At 42.4% G+C, this 22,947-nt stretch overlaps 1 protein-coding gene across 4 annotated transcripts in view; it reads right to left on the bottom strand.

The window, feature by feature from the left end:
- The window catches only part of UBQLN1 (ubiquilin 1), a 37,442-nt gene extending 14,495 nt beyond the window's left edge, over nt 1–22,947 (bottom strand). For 3 of the 4 annotated variants that reach the window (XM_050945816.1, XM_050945818.1, XM_050945817.1), the window contains exons 1-5: nt 22,630–22,947; nt 6,887–7,038; nt 2,768–2,886; nt 1,281–1,543; nt 229–387 (exon numbers count right to left, since the gene is read on the bottom strand). In XM_050945816.1, the coding sequence (XP_050801773.1) occupies nt 229–387; nt 1,281–1,543; nt 2,768–2,886; nt 6,887–7,038; nt 22,630–22,791 (855 nt within the window). In that variant the 5' untranslated portion in view covers nt 22,792–22,947. The remainder of the gene's footprint in view (nt 1–228; nt 388–1,280; nt 1,544–2,767; nt 2,887–6,886; nt 7,039–22,629) is intronic. The other variant, XM_050945815.1, reaches the window with a different exon arrangement.

The raw sequence follows: 22,947 nt of genomic DNA, 5'->3' as shown, positions 1-22,947 counted from the left end.
ATGCCATAATCACTTTCAGACAGTGTCACAAAACTAAGAAACAGAAACTTTACTTTTTCCAAGGTTGAGAGTTGGGATTTCTGCAGCCCTACTTCTATAAGTGGAAACAAAGTGCAGTGACATCTAGCACCTAATTACATTTTCTTGAATGCTTGTTTAAACAGTGCATAATTTCCTTCACTCCTGAGACAATGATTTAATATTAGGTTGTATGTAGCCATTTCTCACCTGCTCTTGGGCTGCATTCAACATTGGCTCCTGAATATCTGTGTACATGCGTCGCAAGGCATTGTATCCACCTGGGATACTCTCAAGGTTGCTCAAGGCTCGGTCTTGGTTTCTCATCATTTCCTGCATCATTGCAGGGTTTCTTGCAAGTTCTAGTGTCTAAGTAAGTGGAATATTTAATCTGTATTAGTAAAAAATACATTCTAAAGTGAAAATAATCTGAAGCAGTGTCTCAATTATAACAACTATTTATAGATTATCCAACCTGCTGCAGTTTAGTTTGAACTGCTGTTAGAGTTAGAGAAAGAATTTTTCTTGTTGGAATCATTAAAAAGTTAAGTCAACTGAATTTTCATTAGCCATTTTATCAAAATTGTAAAATTCTGAAAGTTTAGTTATATAGCACTGATACATTTATACTGTTTATATGGTACTGGACAGGAGAAAGAAAGGAAGACACAGAAAGGTATGTCCAAGTTCATTTCTATTCAAACAGAATTAGTGACTTTACTATTGTTTCAACTCAGAAATAGAGTATACTGCTTCCAAATAGGAACCATTAGAAATAAATACCTGGTTTCTCAAATCCACAGTATTCATTAGTTTGTGTCTTAAAAGCCTCTACACAGTAGACGTATACCAGCAGCTTTCAACTGCATTTAAAATCGGACTGAAGTACTAAAAGTTAGATTAAAACAGGGTTGGTTTTTTTGGCAAGTACAGCAACCCACCTTTCTCAATGAAAACAGGAGATCTGAAGTGCACACAAATTCTGTTCTAGTTTAATTTCAGAAAATTTAGTTATGTAATCCTGAAATACTCTCCAGGGAATGTTATAGAATTATTTAACATTAAAAGACAATACACTCAACTATTTCAGACATTAGTGACCAGAAAAAAAAAAATCAACAGTATTTGCCTAGAGTAACATTCTATGAGTTTTCCTATACGATCCTAAATTTCTCAGCAATACTTCAAACACTCAAGTCAGCATATTTAATTGTATTAAAGAATTTTAAAGTTTATTAATTTACAGAGAATTTTCAACATACTTGTCTCATTATATCTGGATTATTAAGCATGTGACTGATCTCTGGATTTCGCTGTATCAACTGCTGCATTTGAGGATTGGCCATAATTAACTGCCTCATCAGGTCAGGATTTGAAAGCATGCTCTGAACAAAGGGATTTTCCATTATCTGAACCATCATTTCCGGGTTAGACATGAGCTGTCGCTGCATCTGACTTTGTAACTCTGAAAAGTTAGATGTATTCAGGCCCAGGCTACTCAGACCTGCAAGTCCTCCAAGGCCACCTTGGGTTTGGGTTGGGGGGGGGGGGGGCGGGGGAGGAGGAGAGAGAGAAAAAAAACAATTGAACTTTCTGCGTTTAGTACATTTCTAAATCAATTTAATCCAGACAACTTTTCTTACATACAAAATACTTTAATGTATCACCCACATTTCCAGACAATGCGAAACAGTGGGAATTCCATTGTTCCTAGACACTAAAGAGTCCTTTCTCCAGTGTCTTGTTTTAATAATGAATACATTTGGCTAACAACCAATACTTCGGATAAGACATATATGTCACTACCACTCTAGTAATGTTGATGTCTGTGCCCCCAAGATTTCAAAAATTTCTTCCTTTTAAACCATGCAATATATACATACATGTCTCAAGAGTACATTTGCAGAAGGAGTCACTTAAAATTTAACTGACTGTAAGTCAAAGATAGCATTACAATACAGTATATTTTCCTTCTTTTGAGATAAAACAGAACTCTTCCCACTTCCTAATGCATCAAGTACTAAAATAAGGTAAATAGTTTTCTACAATCTTCATGCTGCCTAAATTGCATAACTGACCCCAAAATTGTGGCTCCCAAGATCACTTGTGAGATTTGAGCCACTTTAAACCCATAACAGCAAATGCTTACTAAGTTTAACTTTTTTATTCTATTCATTTTTCAGAAAATGGAGATAGAGGGCCTGAATCACCAGTGCTAAGTCTGGTGCGGTTAGCAGGAGAAAAACCACTTTTCAACTGCAGAACAGGGGCCTGTCTGTGCTTGGGAAATGTATGCTCTGGAAGAGAAGTTAAGAGAGCTATTAGGCCCAGTGATTCTATTTGGTCAGAGAAGTATGCTTGCAGGTGGGGAAGCAGTTTTGTCACAGTTGTTCACAATCTGGTTGACACTAGGGTCCCAATTTCTGCAGTGCCCTCACTCCTTGGACCAATCAGGATACACTGTAGAGCATGCACAGCTCACAGGGAGCTCTCTAATTTTCACATTACCAGTAATGTTGGAATGAAACACCAGCTGCACCTCGCTATTTGTTCATGTGCTATATATGAAGCAGTAGCATAGTGGAATACTCTTATGCAAGATTTTCCACAGAGGAAGATTTCAAGGAAATAAGATTCTTGCATTAGAATGCTGAAGTTAAATCCATTCCTCTAAATGTCTAGCACATGGGCTGTAACAACTAATGGAAGGGCAGTGTTCTTAACCCACAAAGTTAGCAAAGAATCATACCTAAACCAAAAGGGCTGCTGTTTGTTGAGGCTGGTGTGGAGGTACTACTACTGCTTGATGTCGATGTGGTAGAAGTATTCCCTGTGGTGTTTGTTTGCTGTACTGGATGATCTTGTGATCTGAAAAATAAAGTTAAAACTATAAACCACTTTATTGAGGCAATTTAAAAGATTTCTGAAACAATCCAGAGACAATTTAGCATGAAATAACCAGAATATAAATTATGACTACTCTCACATAGTGTGTCAATACCATTATTTAAATATGGACACCAAGTAATCTGGCTTTTTTTTTTTTTTAAATAAAAGAACATGCTTTGGGTATTTCTATTTTCTGTCCAACTGGATATTAAACTCATATCTCCAGCCCAGACAAAAAACAGAATCTCAGGATTCTCCAGGACAATCTCTAAAAGGAAAGATTTAGACTAATAGGGTTAAAAAGGTGATTGTGCATGTTTTATCATTCCAAACTGATGTTTTCACTGAGATCCCAAACCCCACCCCTCACTGCAGCTGGAACCATGATAGGATTTCAGCCAGTCTCTGAAGCAATGAACACAGTACCACAGCCATTATTTCTGACAAGTTTCAGTTGTTTTCTGAGCAAAAGCAGGTACCAATCCATTTCCCTTCCCACTGTTATCCTGCCCAAACACTGGAAGTAAACTGAGACACAAAACCATCCATTCCAATCTGGTGAATGTCAGTTGTGGATACAACCGTAAACAGTCTACAGCCAATACAAACAAAACAGAGTCATTTCGAGTTCCAAGTGTTGTGACATGTATGCAAACTACTGCCTATTCAAAGTTAGAACTCTTCAGAAAATGGGAGCACAATTATGTAAACCTGGCTAAGTTTATGACCAAGTCTGTTCCCAAACTTAGTCATGGCAGATTTCTCATTTTCAGTGTCAGGATAGCAGTTCTGCACTTGATGGATCAGCTCAGCTTTGGACAGGTCAATCTGTCCTTTGGTGAAATTATCTGGACCAGTCCCAAAAATGTGAACACACTGACTCACAGGAAGTTAGACATGAGATAGCCTCACTTCTACAGTACAAATCCCATCTCCAGAACATCAGTATGAAGTTGTTCCTGAAGAAACCAAATGGGTACAGGGAGGGACTCAACATTTGGACATGCACGCATTTCAAAGCCCATTCCTAATTGCAGATTTGTCCCTGAACTGTCACCAGCCCTGTGAAACCCAGAGGTTGGTTATTATCCAAAAAGTCCCTGCAATGCTTGCTCTCAACTGGGATTCTGGGGTCTGCTGAGGTTGTCTTGTGCCATGGATACCACAATTTCATCCATAAAATCCAGCTTTCATGTCAGCTCAGATCATGCTATTTTCTGGCTGACAAATCCTAGCCACCAGAACGGTGAATCTTGGATCCTATCATGGCACAGGAATGCTTGCAGTTGAACTGTGTTCTGCAGGGCTTTTATGTACTCCATGTATTGGCTAAGGACAAGTTTAGATTTAAACAGCTTAAGCATAAACCAGAGCAATGTGAACATACTGGTGGTGAGAATGAAGATATCCTCCAAAGAAGGATCCCTGATCAGCCATTCATCCAAATAGAGCAACATGTACTCCCAAACTCTGCAAGCAGGCATTTAGTGAGAAGAATACAGCACTGATGCAGGCCAGAGAAAACTGCTATTCCTACAATCTTAGATACTCAACGTGCTAAGGAAGAACCATTCATCCATGAGATCCACAGCATAGTCAGTTGCCTTTTCCTAGAAGAACCATGATGGTACACAAGGTGACTACAACAAATTCTTCCTTGACTAATTATGATTCTGTTCCGAGATCCAGCATAAGCCTTTTGTCTCTGACTCATGAAATACCTGAAATTCTTTTTCACTCTGTGGCACAAGCCAAAAGAGATTGGTTCTTCTGTAGCATATCTTCCTGATAAAACAGTGCCCGAGTGCTTTCCAGGGACAGAGGCAGTCATGTAATTCGGAGGGTTTTATGAAAGCCTAATCATGTAGCCCCAAACAGGACCCATGTCTGATGTGATGAAGGTCACCAGATAGTAACAGACTGGGCTACAGCAAGTGGTACACTGACGCCTTTTTACACGTCTTTGTTTTTTTGATAATTGTTCAGAGGGAGTTTAGGATCCTTGGCTTCTGCTGCCGTTGAAGCTGCGCACCACCTACAGGGCATACAGATCTCTCCTGAAAACCAACCTGAAAGGGAACTTTTCCCAAATTCTTCCTTTTTCCCCCACTTTTGAGGGCTGCTCCAGAAGATCTCACTGTGGCCTGTCTCTCCTTTGCCTTCTGCATAGCTATCTCCACCTATTCCACTAACAGGTTCTCTCCAACATAAGGAGTCTCCTTGGTCTTTCAATAGACTTACTGGTGGAACCCACAGTCCTCCAGCCAAATGGACCTATGGATATCCACCGATGATAGGAGCCTCATAACCATCAAAAGTTGTTCATGTAAGCTCTCTATTCCAGTCTACATCCTCATACATATTTCTTGATGGAAACCTCAACTTCAAGAGTGATGGCTCTGGACACTTTAAAGGTGAAACTACCCTACTAGAGGACATTGGGTTTATGCTCACTCAGGTGGTGCTGATAGTGTCTTGGCAGTCATTAGCTTTTGCCATCTCAGTCTTCTGCTTTAATTTTTTTACCTTTCAAAGCACTCTAGCCCAGCCTTGCACAAGATACACAGGAGTGCTCTTGGAAAATGTGAGACTGGAAATCTTTCACCTAGCCACGTGCGGCCAGGAGTGGGAACCCTGGATCACATCCCCTCAGCTGCTTCTGGTGCAGTTCACTGTTGAAGAAGGTAAGAAACATTCCTGGAGCACCGCTTACATGCACCCTGGACAACTGCAATGGAACTGCCCTCTGTTGCAAAAAAGGCCTGTGAAAGCAGCCATATGTTTCTATGATTAGACAACATTAAATTGTCCTGGCTAAAGAAAATATATGATTTGCACTTTGTACAAAGTGGAGGTGGTTAGCAGTTGTGGGAAGGCCTTGAAAAATGGTATGCTTAGTTGAAAATACTGGGCTTGGAATGTGGCTTAACTAGAAAAACTGGACCTGGAAGGTACCTGATAAAACAGGTGAAAAGTCTTGAAGAAGCCACCCCAATCAAATATAAATTCATAAAGCAGTGACTAGTCACATAGGTTCTGATATATAATGTAAGAAGGGTAACTCAGAAGGTTCATTACTAATACCTGCTGTCCAGTTGAAGCCAGCCAACATGGATTTGAACGTCCTCAGTCTAGTCCTGTAGTAAGTACCTCAACAATGCTTATAACTGCATGTTACTGTTTTTGTATGATTGCTTAGGCATTTAAGGCACATTTGGAGCAGCTGTATAAATAGCATTCAGCCTTTGAATTTAATAAAGGAATTTAAGATTAAACTGATGTCCTGGTGATAACTGTATTATCAATAAAAATAATTCCAATAGGGTTTCCGCGCTATACCTGGAGATTGACTTAAAGGTAAACAATACAGCTGATGTGCTCATCTTTTGCAGATATTTTTCTGCCATTTGGGCATGGTTTGAAGTTGCTAAACAGGCTGCCTTCATCCTGGAGAGGTGAAAACTGAAACATCTTAGAAGCTATAGGGCAACAAACAATGTTGGTGTTCAGCACTCAAGTGCCAGGACTGAGTGCCCAAAGAACAGAAATTGTTTGTTTTTTACTATTAACAACCTAAACCCATCTACAAGGGAGGAACATGGCAAACAATACCCATGAAAAGAGCACTATGACTGTAGAGGCCCAGCTCCTGCAAGGAGTTTTCACTGACTGAAGCCAAGGAGGAGCTGACTGGAAAGTTCTAAGTACAGTAGTGAAGTTCAGAAGGTGGCACATGACCGCCAAGAGAGGAGGATGACACTCACACTATCCTGCTATTGCAGCATTTAGGGAACAAAAAACTCCAAGAGTTTGCAGATTTCCACCTATGTTTTTGCAAGGGACTTCAGGACCAGGAGTAAGATTTTTTTTTTTTTAGCCAGACGTAGTAATTGCACAAGAGTTGTCTAATTTGGAAACGAGAATGTTTATTTGGTTTCTTACAGCTAAAGAACAGAAAACAGCTTATCAGCAAGGTTACCTGTTTTGTGTTTTGATGACAAGGTGAACAGTGAGTCCATCGTGAATCCCATGCTGGGTCAGAGTATCTTGATCTTTTAAAATTTTTCCAGCAAATATTAATACAAGTTGATCGGTGTGGGACTTGAAACGCTTAGAGATTTCTTCCTTAAACTAGATATTAGAAAAAAAAATGTGATTATGTGTAAATCAGTGTATTAACTATTCTATTTTAAATAACTTTTGAGATTTGGTGAAGTTATTTTGCGCACGATTACTATTAAGTTTCAAGTATATACAATATATGCCCTCTTTATTAAATGCTTCCTCAGCTTTTTATTTTTGACAATAACTATGAAGTCAGATCATTCCTATTTGTACATTCAAAAAGTTAAACAGTATGTCAATCAATAGTGTTAGAAAATGATTAACTTTAAATAGTTTCATGCAACAGCCTCATATACAACAAAAGCTTAAATGGCAAGGAATGAGAGAAAAAGATAACCAAAATCTTTTTTTAATTATAGCTTCTCTCATATAATTTTGTATAGGCGTAAATGTAAGAGGTAAAACTCTTGTTAACACCTGTAACAGATGTAAGTATTTGAAAACAGCATTTTCACACAGAGTAAAACCCATTTTTGACAATGTAGTATTGACATAATGTTAAGCTTGTTACAACCTAACAAAAAGAAGCATTTCAAGTGTTCTTATATCATCGCCATGTACTGAAATGGGGTCAAATTTCCTATAGTCAAAGCACATATAAGAGAACCATAGCTAAGCTGAGCTAATGCTACCATGGCCATCTAACTCGATTTTCTTGCTCTTACAGGGGTTATACAGCACACTATTTTGAAATACTTTTGTGTAGTGTATCATTTCACCACTTAACTTATGTACATGATACTATGCATCAGCTTTACAGGACTGGTGTGTTATTTACAAAGTTATGGAAAGCAGTTATGACAGATATAGCAATTTCCTGCATATCCTTGGGAGATCTTAAGTTTAGGTATCTTTGAGATCCATTGTATGAAATGCAAAGTTTATATATTACTGTGGGACAGGATTGAATGTAACCTGGGGAAGAGGGACAGGAGGATGTGATGTGATGCCTGGAATTTCAAAAGACTCCATGCCAGACAAGAATGGACTTTTGCGTCAATAAGTGTTAAATGGATTTCCTGGGGAATACCTAAGGGAGAGGTTAATGCAAATTCCACACCTCTGTTTAGAAAAGTCCGGCTTGCTTGGAATATCACAGTATTGGCAAAGACCAGGAGGGAGAGAAAAGTAGATATCTGCCCAAGAGAGGTGACAACTGAAGGGCTGGGAGCCCAGAGTGGGTGCCCTTGGTGGAACACAGCGGGGGAGAAATACAGGTGCAATTGCCCTGAACTGGGACAGCTGTTGCATATGCTTTTACTTGTCTTAAGTTTATATTCTTATCACCAGAAAAAAATTATAGAACACATTTAAAGAAATCAGGCCAAAGAACAGGAATGACTCAGTGAAACTCATAGTGAAATGCAACATTTTCAACATCTAGATCACTAGTTCTAATTAGCAGTGACCAAAGTTTGTTTGCATCCTATGACTATGTTGTCGCTTCAACCTAATTGTACTGAACATACCTCCACACCACAAAACAAACAAAAACAAAAAACATACAACAAATAGCACAAAAGCCATCTTTTGTTTGCAGTCTCAGCAAAGAGAATGACAAGGCAAGCTAACTATTTTGCTCTCTGCCCTCCAGAGGTGATCCTTGCAGGCCATAGTTGCAGCATGCTTGGGCTACATAAGGAAGCTTGGACAGCCATCTGTCTGTGCTTCATCTATTCTGTGGATGGGTGCTACACTGACAGTACCTCATTAAAGCAATAAATGCATTTAATTTTAAAGTAAGAGAAAAGGAAGATATTTTAACAGGTTGATGACATATTGTGAAAAAAATCAAACTTTCGATTTATTTCTTGATTTAAGGATTAAGCCTTCAAGCTAAACTGCTTGGAAGATTTTAGGCTTTTAAAAATCTTTCAGAAGCTTGCCTTTTTATTATTATTGATATGATCAATTTAATTTTAAAGAAATCACGCTCTAAGTGTACCTCCAGCTAGAAGTGAATTCTCATTCCATGCAAGACCCCAAGATACCGATCCTGAAACAAGTGATTCATTTATACTGTAGTAGCACCTACAGGCCAACCAAATCAAGTCCCATTGTGCGAGAGACTGTATAAACACAGAAAGTGACAGTACCTAATCCAAAGAGTTTGCAGTCTGACAAAAAACACCAAGAGAAAAGATGGATGAGACAAACAAGAAAGTAGTGTTGTAGCGGTGAAGGCAGGAAAACTCTGTGCCTACACAAAGCTTTATTAAGTCAACAGAGCTCTTCACATGTGGAACTCATTTCAGGAAGAGGGTCTAAAACAGGGGTCGTCAACCTTTCAGAAGTGGTGTGCCAAGTCTTCATTTATTCACTCTAATTTAAGGTTTCGCATGGCAGTCATACATTTTAATGTTTTTTAGAAGGTCTCTCTCTACAAGTCTATATATTATATAACTAAACTAGTGTTGTATTGTAAAATAAACAAGGTTTTCAAAATGTTTAAGAAGCTTAATTTAAAATTAAATTAAAATGTTGATCTTACACCACTGGCCCGCTCAGCCCGCTGCCGGTCTGGGGTTCTGTTCACCTAGGCCGGCAGTGCGCTGAGTGAGGCCTGCGGCCGGGACCCAGCTGGGAAGTGTCTGGCAGCCAGAACCTCAGACCAGCAGCAGACTGTGCGGGGCCAACGGGACCCCAGACAGGCAGTGGGCTGAGCGGCTCAGCCTACTGCCGCTCAGGGGTTCCATCCTCCAGCTCCTGCCAGCCGGGATCCCAGCTGCCGGACCTGCTCAGCCCGGTGCTGGTCTGGGGTCCCAGCCCTGCCCACATACAGTGGGTACCTACCTTCTCCCTGGTTCTGGCCCATTCTCTTCCTCTCTCTGCACTGAGCTTAGAGTGGGAGTGGACTGAGCACAGGGCTGGGGGTGAAGGGTCCGACCAGGAGCTAGAATGAAGGAGGGAGCTCAGGGTTGGGGCAGGAGGTTTGGGTGTGGGGGCACTCACCTGGGCAGCTCCCATTTGGTGTGAGGGGTGGTGCAGGGGCTCCCGTTTGGTGCTCAGGGCGGGGATGGGGATGTGGGGGGGGGGGGCTGGGGATGTGGAGGGTGCAAGAGTCAGGGCAGAGAGCTGGGGGCATGTGAGGGGGGTGCAGGTGTCAGGCTAGCAGGGCTGGGTATGTATGGGGGTGCCAGGCAGGGCTCGGGTCATGGAGGGGTGAAAGAGTCAGAGGGCTGGGTGATACAGGGCTCAGGGCAGGCGCCTGAGGGTGTGTGGAGGTGCAGGGCTCAGGGCAGAGGGCTGGGTACGTGTGTGTGTGGGGGGGTCAGGGCTCAGGGCAGAGGGCTGAGTGATTGCTGCCCCCCAGAACCCCCAACCCCCCCAATCCTTGTCCTGATTACTCCCTCCTCGGACCCCTGCCCCTTATCCCCTGATTGCCCCCCTAGGACTCTACCCCCTACCTGTCCCCTGACTGCCCCAACCCTTATCCACACCCCCGCACCCAGAAAGACCCCCTGGACTCCTATGCCTATCTACCTGCTCCCCGCCCCCTGACAGGACCCCCAGAACTCTGGACTCATACAACTCCCACCCCCCCCCGCTCCCTGACTGCCCCAACCCCTCTGCACACCCCTGCCTCCTGACAGGACCCCCCAGAACTCCCAACTCATCCAGCCCCTACGCCAGCTCCTTGTCTCCTGACCACCCCCTCCAGAGAACCCCCCACACACCCTAACTGCTCCCCCAGGATCCTCCTTGCTCCCTGTCCCCTGACTGTCCTGACCCCTATCCATCTCCCAAACAGACCCCGAGACTCCCATGCCCCATCCAACCCCCCTGCTCCCTGATTGCCCCCTCCAGAGACCCCCACCCCTAACCACCTCCCGGGATCCCACCCACCCTGCTCCCTGTCCCTTGACTGCCCCCACCCCTTACCCAACCCCTCCCTCCCCCGCTGGCCCCAGACCTGGTCCCCTTACCATGAGGCTCCCCGCTCATCTGGAGCTCTGGCGCCGCCACCCCTGTGCGCGTAGCCCAGCCCTGCCCTGCCCCTCAGAGCGCTGTGCGTGCAGCAGCAGGGCTCCGGATGAGCTGAGAGCGTCTTTCCCTCCCCATGGAGCCAAACGCTGCCCTGTGGGAGCGCCTAGCCCCAGCCCCCAGAGCGCTGCGCGTGCGGCGGCAGGGCTCTAGGGGAAGGCGAGGGCTTGTTGCGCTCAGGCTGGCACTCCGGCCTGGGACTGCGGACCCCGCAGCTTGCCACGTCAGCAGGATTTTTAATGGCACGCGGAGTCCCAGCAGGCAGCCGTGTGCCATTAAAAATTGGCTCGAGTGCCATCTTTGGCACGCGTGCCATAGGTTGCCGACCCCTGGTCTAAATAAAATTATGGCTCAGAATTTTCTTTGTTAGGGGCTTTTTAACCTTAATTGACTTTGATGGCTACTTTCTGGTCAAAAAATACATTTTAGATAAATCAGAACATGTAAATAGCAGTGTCATAAAACAATAGTGACTGCTAAATCATTGTTTAGTAACAGCTTTAAAGCTGAAGAAAAAATTAAAGTTGCAATAAATGAACATTAGTATTAACTTTAAATTTTATCTTAAATCAAGTCTAATCTGGTATGAACCAATTTCCAGAAGGAAATACTCAGTCAAGAGGTCAAGATATTGAACAATTTGTGGGAGATTATATAACCACATGCTATCCAGTGCCATTAATATACTGTCATCAAAAGCAGCACCACTCCCTTCTCTTTGCCCAGACATATCTATGGTTTTCAGATGACACACAAAAAAATACAAAAAGGTAGGAGACTATGCCAGTGATGAAAATTTTAACAGCCTCTGACAAGAAAGGCACAAATACTTCCTATATGACATACCTCTGCCATGGAATTGGCCAAGCAATCTGTTCTGCCTAGGTAGTAAAACTATTCTGAACTGTGAGCCATTTGACAACCTAATGGATTGCATCACGCAGCTCACTGTACAAAAATCATCTGCATTTGCAATAGTCGCAATTATATGGTTATGCACAATGAAGATACAATATCCCTCTTTTTAGAATTTAATCTGTTAACACAATAGGAAGCCCTAGAAACATTGAAGAAAATCCAAGCCATCATTGGTGATTTTCAGCAATAATTTTTTGGGCTGGTGAAAGGAAGCCAAGAATACCCAAGCCCACAGCTAACAGACTGCCAGTTTACAATGCACTTGAAAACCCAACCCACCAAAAAACAGAACACAAGTTGAACAATGGGTACTCCAGAAACCAATTTTCAGTACGAGTGACTTCTAAACTATTGCCAGCAGCTAATCTCCCATTCCTGAACAAAGTTACTGTTTTTCATTAGCTTCTCAATCTCCAACGCAACTGCCAGTATAATAAACCCTTATCAAGCAGGTTCTACACTAGAATTTTGCACAGAGGAGCTGCTGGTTGCACCTTTTAGCCAGGCACAATGGACAAATAATCATATTCATTATTCTGAATCTCAGTACTTGAAACGGTACATTACAAGATACTTTTCACAGTATGGTTGTGAGGGAAGACATTTAAAAAAAAATCAGAAAAACATTATTCTAGGGAAAATTACAAAATGAGAACCTGAGCTGCCTTTCCACCCTCCCAATATAGTAAGCCAAACACTGTCTGCTGACTCACAGTAAGCAAAAACCAGCAGTTGTGGATGCATTAGTGCCCATTCACGTGCCTGACTGAAGACAAAGAGTGTTGTGAAATAAAAGGAATACAACCAAGGAAATAAAAATAACGAGAAAGCCCACTCCCCATTTCCAACCAATCATGGCCTAGCCTGAGAGATATCTATACAACTCATAAGTATTAGCTATTATAGCAAGGATTTTCAAAGAGGCCTTGAGAATTAGATATCCAACTTCCATGAAAACTAGGCACCAAACACCTTTTGGCCCCATTGAAAATGCGAGACTGCAACTTTATATATCTAAACAAGAATGTTTAGATGCTCGCTCTGCCAAGCACAGGACTTTTGTTTTGAACAGTGAAATACCTGCAGTCCTGCACTATAGGAGAGACTGTCCAGGCTTTTTAGCTCGGTGAAAGAAAGAGTTACAAGATTTATGTTCCTAAAAGTCATTTAAAGTGCAGTTCTAGGTCAAAGATTGACACCACCTTACTCAGAGCTGATCTCTGTTATGTTCCAAGTCATATGTAACGACAAATAAGTTTTTACTATTATTGATTCCTATTAAAAACAGAGGCAACACAGCTAGAAGAATTAGCTGGATTGCGTTCAGGCCTGGTCTACAGTACAGTGTCAGGTCGACCTAATTATGTCGGTGTACATACCACAGCCTTGCTCCCACTGATGTAAATGCCCTAGTACACTGACATAACTCCACCTCCAAGAGACACCCAGGGCTTATTTCAGTGTATTTAGGGGGATGCAATGTCTCTATAGACATTCTATTACTTATATGCACAGGCTGTCATTCTTGTCAATTTCACTGCTCCGCTGGCACCAGGCTTCTCAGCTTCCTGCTGCGAATGGTGCAACCAACTGGACACCAGATGCAGATCTCCCAACTGTTAGCCTGGCTGCCACTCCCGCCCCCTCAGGCTCTCAGCTCCTCACTGGAGCATGACTGTACCTGACAGGGAGCTCTGCACCCAGAGTCTGGTCAGCTGCCATGCTCCGGGTGGAGAGCAGAGAGCCCAGTGGGGAGCTGAGAAGCCAGGTATGGCTGCCCTGTTCCCCACAGGGAGACCAGGGGGAGGAGGGGAGCCCAGCTCATGGCGGGATGCTACACGCAGAACTGAGAGCCCCAGCTGTCAGCCCCCATACTGCACCTCATAAGTGGGTGGAAGTACTCCAAGTGAAGTACACACCACCGACAGAAGGGCAGTGCAGACATGAACCACTGCAGTAATTACCACTGCAGGGGCTGTAAATCAACCTAACATAGATCAACTTAAGTTTATAGTGTAGATATGCCCTCTGTCTTACACAAAGGAACCAATATTCTACTTGATGGTCCAAATACTTCAATTAAATCTGTGCAACCCCGGAAAATCTGCAGAATTGTCATTTCTTGTGATGAGAGAGAGCAGGAAAGAATCTCTCTCAATTCTTTGGCTGAATTTGTAGAGTTGCCAGTTTAAAAATAAAAGTTACTAGTGAGGCAGTGTAGTCTGATGGAAAGAGGACTGGACTGGGAACCAGGAGATTCTAATCCCAACTCTATTGGGCAAGCTACTTCAACTCTGTGCCTCAATTTCACAATCTGTAAAATAGGGATAATTATACTCACCTCCTTTGTAAAGTGGTTTGAGATCAAGTGACAAAGATCACTATATTCCTGTAAACTGAGAAAAATGACCTGGAACTAGATCGCTAGAAAGTTAACATGGAATCCCATTATGCCTATCACTTTTTGAAGGAGAACAAAACTTTGAGAACCCAGCCAACTATCCTTTTTTAGCATGAGTGCTACAAAGGTGTTAAATTTAAACTTGCAAAGCTCGACAATTTAGCGGCATTCTCACTGAGAAAATTGAGTGAGTTCAGGTTCTACTGCTCATAAATGGCAAGTATTTGCTTGAGAAATAATACACACACTGCATCTACAGGTTAGTTCTTCCACCTAATTATAAATTAGGCATTATGGAACCAAAAACATAGTTAACATACAAAGAAAAGCTAGGAGGTTTATTTTAGGCAACACCAGAGCTATCTTAAAAGGGATTTTATTAAAGTTCAACTAACCTTATCTTCTTAACGTCTAACATAACTTTTTATTAGACTGCTTTGTTTCTGCTACTAGAAGTAATATTTCTTTGGTATGGTAAATTTTAGTGATACAGGACATAAATTACCAACCCCTATCAACAAGGGCAGGTCCAAATAAATAATTTTTCCTCCCTCTCAGCACACAATCCTTAATACTTTAGAATGTGGTCCAATATCTCACATAACCAAATAAAGTATCTGACCATCCACTGCCATTCTGTCAATGATTCCTCTGCAACAAAGTATTTCATTGATTAGTTTTTCCTTGTGGACTACATGTCTAACAGTATTTAGAGCTGCCTTTCAAAGTTCTACTTTCCCAACAGACCCAGAGCGAATGATTTTTTTTAAAAAACCCATCAAGACAGGGAAGAAAAATTAGATTTTGTGCTTTGGTTTATAAACTTTCATGACAATTCTGATTTACAGAAAAAAGTGATGAAGCACAGGCAATTTACTTCATTTGGAATTATCACTCAAAAATCATTTGATTACAAGAGACTTCAGACCTTTATTCTTACAGCTGTTTGATGCTTAACTATTTTGTCAATCATTTATCAGAAAAATGTTGGTAAAATTCTTGACTGTATAAACTTTTTTTATTTTTTTATTTATTTTTTTAAAATATGGCACTATTTCTACCTTATCCTGGTTTTGGAGGAAAGTAAATACATATTTTTTAAAAAGTCACCACTACCAAACCAAGCAGTATGTTTTTGTTGTTCTTGAACAGCTTTTAAATCAAGTTTCCAAAACGTGGGAGAAAGAATTTAAGTTATGAAGTGCTGAGTAATTCATCCCAGCAGTGTGTGTGTGTGTGTTTGTTTTTAAGAAAAAGAAACGGATGAAGAAGAGTTGATGATTTGCAAGGGTGGGTCAGTTCACCTGAGCTGGCTGTGAGTTTGATGAGTTTTAACATGTAGTTAAGGGAATAGAAGAAAACTAGCCACGTTTTTACTCCATTTTTGAAACTTTTATGCACTCGGTTGCTTAACTAGAAGAAAGCAATCAGACAGATCACACTATCAATAGCTGGAGAGAGCAAGAAGTCTGACTTATGTAACTTTAGTAGTTTTGAGAGTGAACCTAGGTTGATGAAAGCCACACCTATTTATACCATTCGTCAATCTGTGGACTGCGAGAAAACCACAGAGAAAGGATTGGTTAACACAAGTTTACAGGAATTGAAAGCAAATTGCACACATCAGTAATATGAAAATATGGTACCAATATTCTGTTCCATTTCATATATATAGTTTAATAATTACGTTAACACTGTTCAACATCAGGCCTTAATATGTGGAACGTGGCTAAGCTGTAATTGTGGGAACCAATAACAATTTTGAATTGCATGATTAATGCATTTAAACATTCAACCATAGTGTTCCATGAACAGCTTTTTTCCTTTTGGTATTTTAAAGATAAAGAGAAAGGTAATGCACAAATAGCCATCTTTTTATCATGCAGAACTCCAGAATAAGCTATACGTGTGCATGTACGCTTGTAAAAAGGCACTCCAGCAGCATTTTAAAATTGAGTACAGTGTAATGTGCACAGCACATTATTTTAAAATATGTAGCATCTTATTTTTAATCTATTGGAAATTACTCCAAACATATCAAATACACTTCAAAGAGGACAAGAAACACTCCATGGCAAGGCTGAAATTTCAAAAAGGAATCATGAGAGCACAGAAACACTTGAAATTTTCTTCTGTGGTTTGATGCTTTAAGCTGCATTGTACTAACCTTACCAAGAGAATATTTACTTGTGAGCTTAGGACAAATATGAATAATTTCAGTCCTGAGGGTAATTTTTTGCAAGAGTTATAAGCACTTAAATACAGCATCCTAAAATAAGAGTGCCTTGACAACTACAAACAATCTATAGCAGGGGTCCCCAACACGGTGCCCGCTGGTGCCATGGCGCCTGCTGGGGCATCCAAGTGTGTCCGTGTACTGGCCGGCGGTTGAGCATCCGCTGACAAACAGCATCATCCAGTGGCGTCGCTGCCGAAATGCCGCCGATTTTCAGCGGCAACGCCTCTGGATGACGCTGCTTCTCGGTAGTATTTTGGCAGCAACTCCTATTGACGTTGCCGCTTGTCGGTGGCATTTTGGCAGATGCTTGTCTGCTGCCATGGTCCTCCGTGGCTCGTCGTCTGACGCTTGCCAGATGAAAAAGGTTGTGGACCACTGATTTATCGAATATTTCCAAGTATGTTTGGAGCATTTTAATATGTAAGTGGACTGTTTGCATACAAGTTCAAAACAAAGCAGGCCGCATTTTTCTGCCACAGGACTGTAGTATTTACAAAATAATGCATGACTTGACACTTTGGGATATTTGTGTATGCGTATGGAAACAGTGAACCAACTACACTCAGAACCTTGAACATTGCCAACTTCAACCCTGGATTGCATGAAAGGTTAACAGAGAGCATGAGCTCAGGAACACAAAAAAGCAAACCAGTGAATGCCCAGTGAGCTTTAACTCTTCCAAGGTAAACTGCCTAAAAATGAAAAGAGTAAAGTTGTTTAAGGTGGTTGATTCCAACATCTTTTACCATTCAAACACAGTTTAAGTCATACACTACAAATAGGAGGAGAGATTATTTAAGGAACAAAACGCCCTTAAAATGACTTCCTCTTCTCCACCCCACCCACTTTTGCCCTCTTTCCTAGGACATCTCCTAAAACGTCTCTTCTTAAAACAAATCAAAGTGAAAAAGAACTAACAAAATTATCCCCTTGAATACAAGAACATTCTGGAATATGCATCTTCTGGAAGAGTAGTCAGCATGCTCCTGTATCTATGATTAATTCTTCAAACAAAAAATGAAAGATCTAGCCAAATAATTTACCTAGTCTGGAGTCAGCAGGTTTACAGCTATTCCTCATCCCTCAATATACTACAAATATTTGTACAGTTGGGCAAGTTTAGTAGTAGCCCCATTTCAAAAACAGTGAAGATACAGGCCCCAGTCCTTGGGTCAGGCCCTCCTGGGCTCAGCACAGAAACTAAAGGTGCTGGGAAAGAGAGAGGTGGCTATATTCCACCTTTATGGTCAACTAGGCTGCCTACAGCTTATTTGGGTTTTGATGCAAGTTAGAGCAGCCTAAGCGCTGCTCTAATCTGTGAATGGCTGTAATGGTCCCCCAACAGGCTGCTTGGCATCCAGGGATTACAAGAGCACAAAAGCACTCTAGACACATTCCCTGCTTGCTTAAATACACCCTACACTGTGGCTTTGTCTACACTAGCAATTGAACAATAAAACTTTTGTCTTTTAGAGGTGTTAAGAAAAAACAACATACCTCGAAAGGCAGAAGTTTGCCAACAACGAGCGCCAGTGTGAACAGCACTTTATCGGCAGGAGCACTCTCCTAATAACAAAGCTAACCCCGCTCATCAGGGGTGGAAGTTTGTCAGCAGAAGAGCTGACAAACAGCGGCTACACTGCACGACTTTTAGCAGCATGGCTGTAGCGATACAGCCATGTTGCTAAAAAGCTGTGTAGTGTAAACATAGTCTGGATCTTGCATGTACATTTTCTGACTCACCAAAGAGTGTGACATGAGGTGTCATACAAGATGGCACCACATTGGTCATCGCTATCATTGTGAAATGCATGTATGAATGTTGTGTAAGGAGTTATTTATATATAAGGCTACATTTTTCTCACACATATTTTTAGTAAAAGTCATGGACAGATCACGGTCAATAAACCAACATTTATGGAAGCTCATGGCTCACCCTTGACTTTCACTAAAAATATCCCTTACAAACTGGGCAGCTGTGGGGAGTCCCCACCACCTGCCCTGACGAGGCAGCTGCGGGACCCTCTGATGCCCCCACCATTGTGGAGGCTGGGAGCTGCAGGGGGAGGGGCCTGGCTGGGAGTTCCAGCTCCAGGACAGAAAATGTCAGGGAGGTCAATGGAAGTCACGGATTCTGTGACATAACTGTAGCCATATTTGTATACACTGAAAATTCTGTTCTGAAACATCTGTTGTCCAGGGACTGGTTACCAGTAAAAATGAAAAACAGTTTTTCTGTCAGAGAAGAAATGTTTATATAGTTGACTGTTTACATGTAAATTAAGTATTGTATGTTTCACAATAGGTCTCCTCCTACCAGTCTGAAACAAATGCTAATGAAGGACTATGGAAAAACTTCAGAGAGAAAAGTAATAGGAAGAAGCAAACAGAGGAAGAAAGGCAGAAATAGCAAAAGTTTCTCTGCTGTAATGGGGCGACACCTTGTTATTCCTCACCTAGTAAGGAAAGTAGACAGCGAATTTGCTTCATGAAAGTGGGATCTCAACCAGGCTCGGTTGAAAACACTGGAGAGAACTTCAGGTGAGAATCTTCTTCAGGTAAGAGGATAACTTGATAGTTAAGTTTAGTTTCTAAAAAGCATGTTATGATTTTGTTTTTCATGTAACCATGTTTATTCTTATGATAACTTGAATCTTTGTTCTTTGATTATAAAACTTATTCTTGTTTTCACTATGGATATATCTAAGTGTTGTGGTGCTAAGCACAGTGGTGAGAGTTGAAACTTACAAGCTGGTCTATACTGTTTCTTTGGGGACAGCAGACCTGGTAATTCGATGAGTGTTCAGTGAATAAGGGGCTGGACACATTGCAAGAAATGCTCTGAGGATGGGGGTTAGTGTGTGCCTATCACTCACTACCTGTACAGACAGAGCGAGATCTGGAAGTCAGTGTTCGTGCTGCCAGAGGCTGGTGATTTCAGGGAACTGACCCACCACACTGCAAGCACAAACAAGACTTCCTCACACTAAGGACAGTTGATGGTGAGATGTCTCACAACCTTGGGTGCTGCCACACTGTTCTATTCCGGAACTCACTGCGCAGTATACTTTTCTTAGAATGAACTCCAAAAATAAAGTCTCAAATGACTAAGGCATTATGCTGGTTACAGATATACAGTTTAAGGTGAACTGAAAGGCTATTGTATCTGCCCACACAAGTTCAGACCTTCGCCTTATTTCTATGTTTTTCCTGCAGCTATGGAGGACGTCATTGTCTCTTCCTACACTAGCAAAAGGACCCATTGTTGACTATGTGTCAGCAACAGATGCAGCTGAACTGGTGTTCAAAACTATTTGATCCTGTCTACACTTGAAATTAATCCATTTTTAGCTCTGGTTCAACTACATCCACTGCTGACAGTGAGCATCAACAACAGATTAATGTGAATGTATAGCAAGAGCTGCTAATATCTACAGTATTACAGGAGCTTCAGACCTTACATCTTCTCAGCTGTTGGCAGGGGCATCAACTATTGCAGAGATGAAATCCTGGCCCCACTTCAGTCTATGGTAGCTTTTGCCATTGATTTCAATGGGGCCAGCATCTCACCCAAAGTCTTACCAGGTAAAAGTAGCATCTAATTTTAACTAATTTGCTTAAGTATTTGCAATTTATGTATATATATTCTGTAAATCACTTGAAGTCCAAAACTTGTGTTTATTTTTGGAAAATATTTCATTTCTCTATTAACTAGCTTATAACAAGACAGCTGTCTACTAGCAGAGAGTGCCTCTCCATTAAAATATCACATTTTTAAAAGGCAGCCAATTTATATATCTATGGTACATGCATTTCATGTATAGATTCAAGGAATGATATTTAATGATAAAAAGTCATGCATAAGTACATTGGTCTACCCAGATACTTATAATGAACCCATTACTATAGTACCTAAGCAGGGCTTGGAAAATCCATTTGTAAGTGTAAAGCTTTTCATGACAAGTGAGAGACCTAAACTAGTTCCTATACAGAATATAAGAACCTTGAAAAACAAATTTCCAGATGTAAAATGATGCAGAGTCGTTATTTGTAGCCCACAAACAGTGAAATCCTCAAAGCCATCTAGGAGAAAAGAGACATATTTCAGCAAAAGATTTGTCTACATCCCTGAAATGGCTTTGAATATCTCAGTTCTAATGTTGAAAGTTTTGGCAAAAGAGTGAAATAAGACTAATCAGTTTCACTACTGCTATTCAGAACTCTCAGGTCAAGGGGGAAATGAAAAAATTGTCAATTTCACACAGCTGCTGCTTTGGAAAGCAGCCAGAAGTATCAAAGCACACTGGAATTTTGCCTAGGTAAGAAAAGTCCACAGGCAGTAGCAAAGAGCCTACCCCACTATAGCAGTCTCAAGGCTCTGGAGAAGCTAAAGGTATGTCTACACTGGAAATGCTGCTGCTGCAGCACAGACAAATATTACAGAGATGGAAGGGGTTCTTCCATTGCTGTAGTAAATCCAACTCCGACGAGCAGTAGTTAGGTTGACAGAAGAATTCTTCTATCAACCTAGCAGTTTCTACACCAGGGTTTAAGTCATATTAATTATACTGCACAGGGAATTAAATTTTTCACAACTCTGAAAGATGTAGTTAAGCTGACTTAACTCTGTAGCACAGATGATCCCTAACAGGCAAAGCAACCAAGAGGAAGACTATAATGAAAATTCTGGCCTAGTAGTTAGAAACTGGTCTAAAAAAACAAAATCAAATTCCTGAGCAGGGCCAAAGGGAATAAATACCTTGGTAGAAATTTCAACATCTTACTCCTTCCTAGTAGCAGCAAGAGAATGTGCTTCTAACCAGATTGTTGATCCTAGGTCTTGCTACTGGAGCTCCCATCTTGTCCTTTATATCCTTATCTGGCTAGGATGTTACGACCATCAGCCAGCTGGCAAAATTTTCTACACATTGGGCGTGTTCCAAAACACAGAGTTGCAAAGGCTTAGAAAAGAAGGCTACTGCTTTGGTTGAAGACATTATGGCAGTAAATTTAAGTTGCATACACTGAATACTCAAGTGATGCGCAAAAATTAAGCACTTTTTAATAAGAGCATAAAGCAAACTCTCATCAGCAACATTTCTTTGGTTTTTGTAGCTCTGTTAGTGTGGCAAAAACTGTATCATCCACTGGCAGGAAAACTTCTACTCTACAGCTAGTTGCTTTACAGTTTAACTGTCAATATCTTACGACCTACAGCCACAGAACTGCAGGGCTCTCCTAAGCTAAATAGAATCAGGCCTGGTCCATACTGGATGGAAGGTCTCCAACAAGAGACTTAAGTATCAGGGGAAATGGTGTTGATTCAATAGGTGGCAATCTTCCCCATGAACCCAAGGTGCAAAGGAACAAACTGATTTCCACTAGAACACAGAAAAAGACCCTAGCAGCTCATGATCGTTAGACATGGAGAAACTACTGTGTAATGGCACCAGCACATTCCCACGCAGCTATGGCTGCATTTCACTGGCAGCATCCTTATCAACACAATGTTAAGCAGTAAGACTCTCTTTAGGGTGAAGACGTCACATGTACACACCCTAACTAAACTACACGCTATATCAATGTGCATGTCAGTTCGAGTCCCAGGCTCCCGCTGTTAGCACCGCTCAGGTGGCTGGGCTTAGGCTCAGCTCACAGTATGAGAGCTAAAGCCACTCATCTCCTCTCGCCGACGGGACTACAGAAGCAGGCGCTGAGGACTCGCTGCCCGTGGGCGAGGCGGCCGGTAACAGCGCTAGCCGTACTATAGCGGGCAATACTCAGGGCCAGGGCAGGCAGCGGCAGCGCACAGGGTAACACAGCGGGGCGCTGCTTCGTCACCCGGCAGGGCTCTGGCTTGGCTAGGAGGCCCCCGCACTGCGGCTGGGCTCGGCGGAGGGAGAGCGCTGCCAACCTCAGCCTCTCCCCACGGGAGCGGGGCGGCTGTGGCTCCCCAGGGCTCGGATGCTCAGCCGGCAGCAGGAAGCTGCGCGGCCTCACCCACCTTCCCCCCGCCGCTGCTACCGGCGCGGCCTCCCGGGCCCGCCCCACTCACCTGCCGCACGTTGCTGGTCTCGGATACCGCGAACTCCTCCTTCTCTTTGGGGGTTTTCACGGTGACTTTGATGATCCGCGGCTCCGAAGAGGCGGCGCCTCCCGGGGCAGGGGAGTCCGGGGAGCTGCGGGCCCCGTGGGGATTCTCTCCGCTCTCGGCCATGGCGGAGGAGGGGGCCGGTTACTCGAGGTCTCGCTCTCGCCACGCGGGGCACGCTACGTAACCCAGCCCCTCACCGCCGCTGCCTCTCGCGCGCCGACACCGCGAAACACTCGCGACACTCTCACTCCCGGAGAGTTAAACGGAAACAACCCATCT

This window comes from Gopherus flavomarginatus, chromosome 3 (assembly GCF_025201925.1).
Source record: "Gopherus flavomarginatus isolate rGopFla2 chromosome 3, rGopFla2.mat.asm, whole genome shotgun sequence".
In the NCBI taxonomy this organism is placed as follows: Eukaryota; Metazoa; Chordata; order Testudines; family Testudinidae; genus Gopherus; species Gopherus flavomarginatus.
Note: the sequence above shows the minus strand (reverse complement) of the source record. Positions and strands in the feature narration are given on the sequence as shown.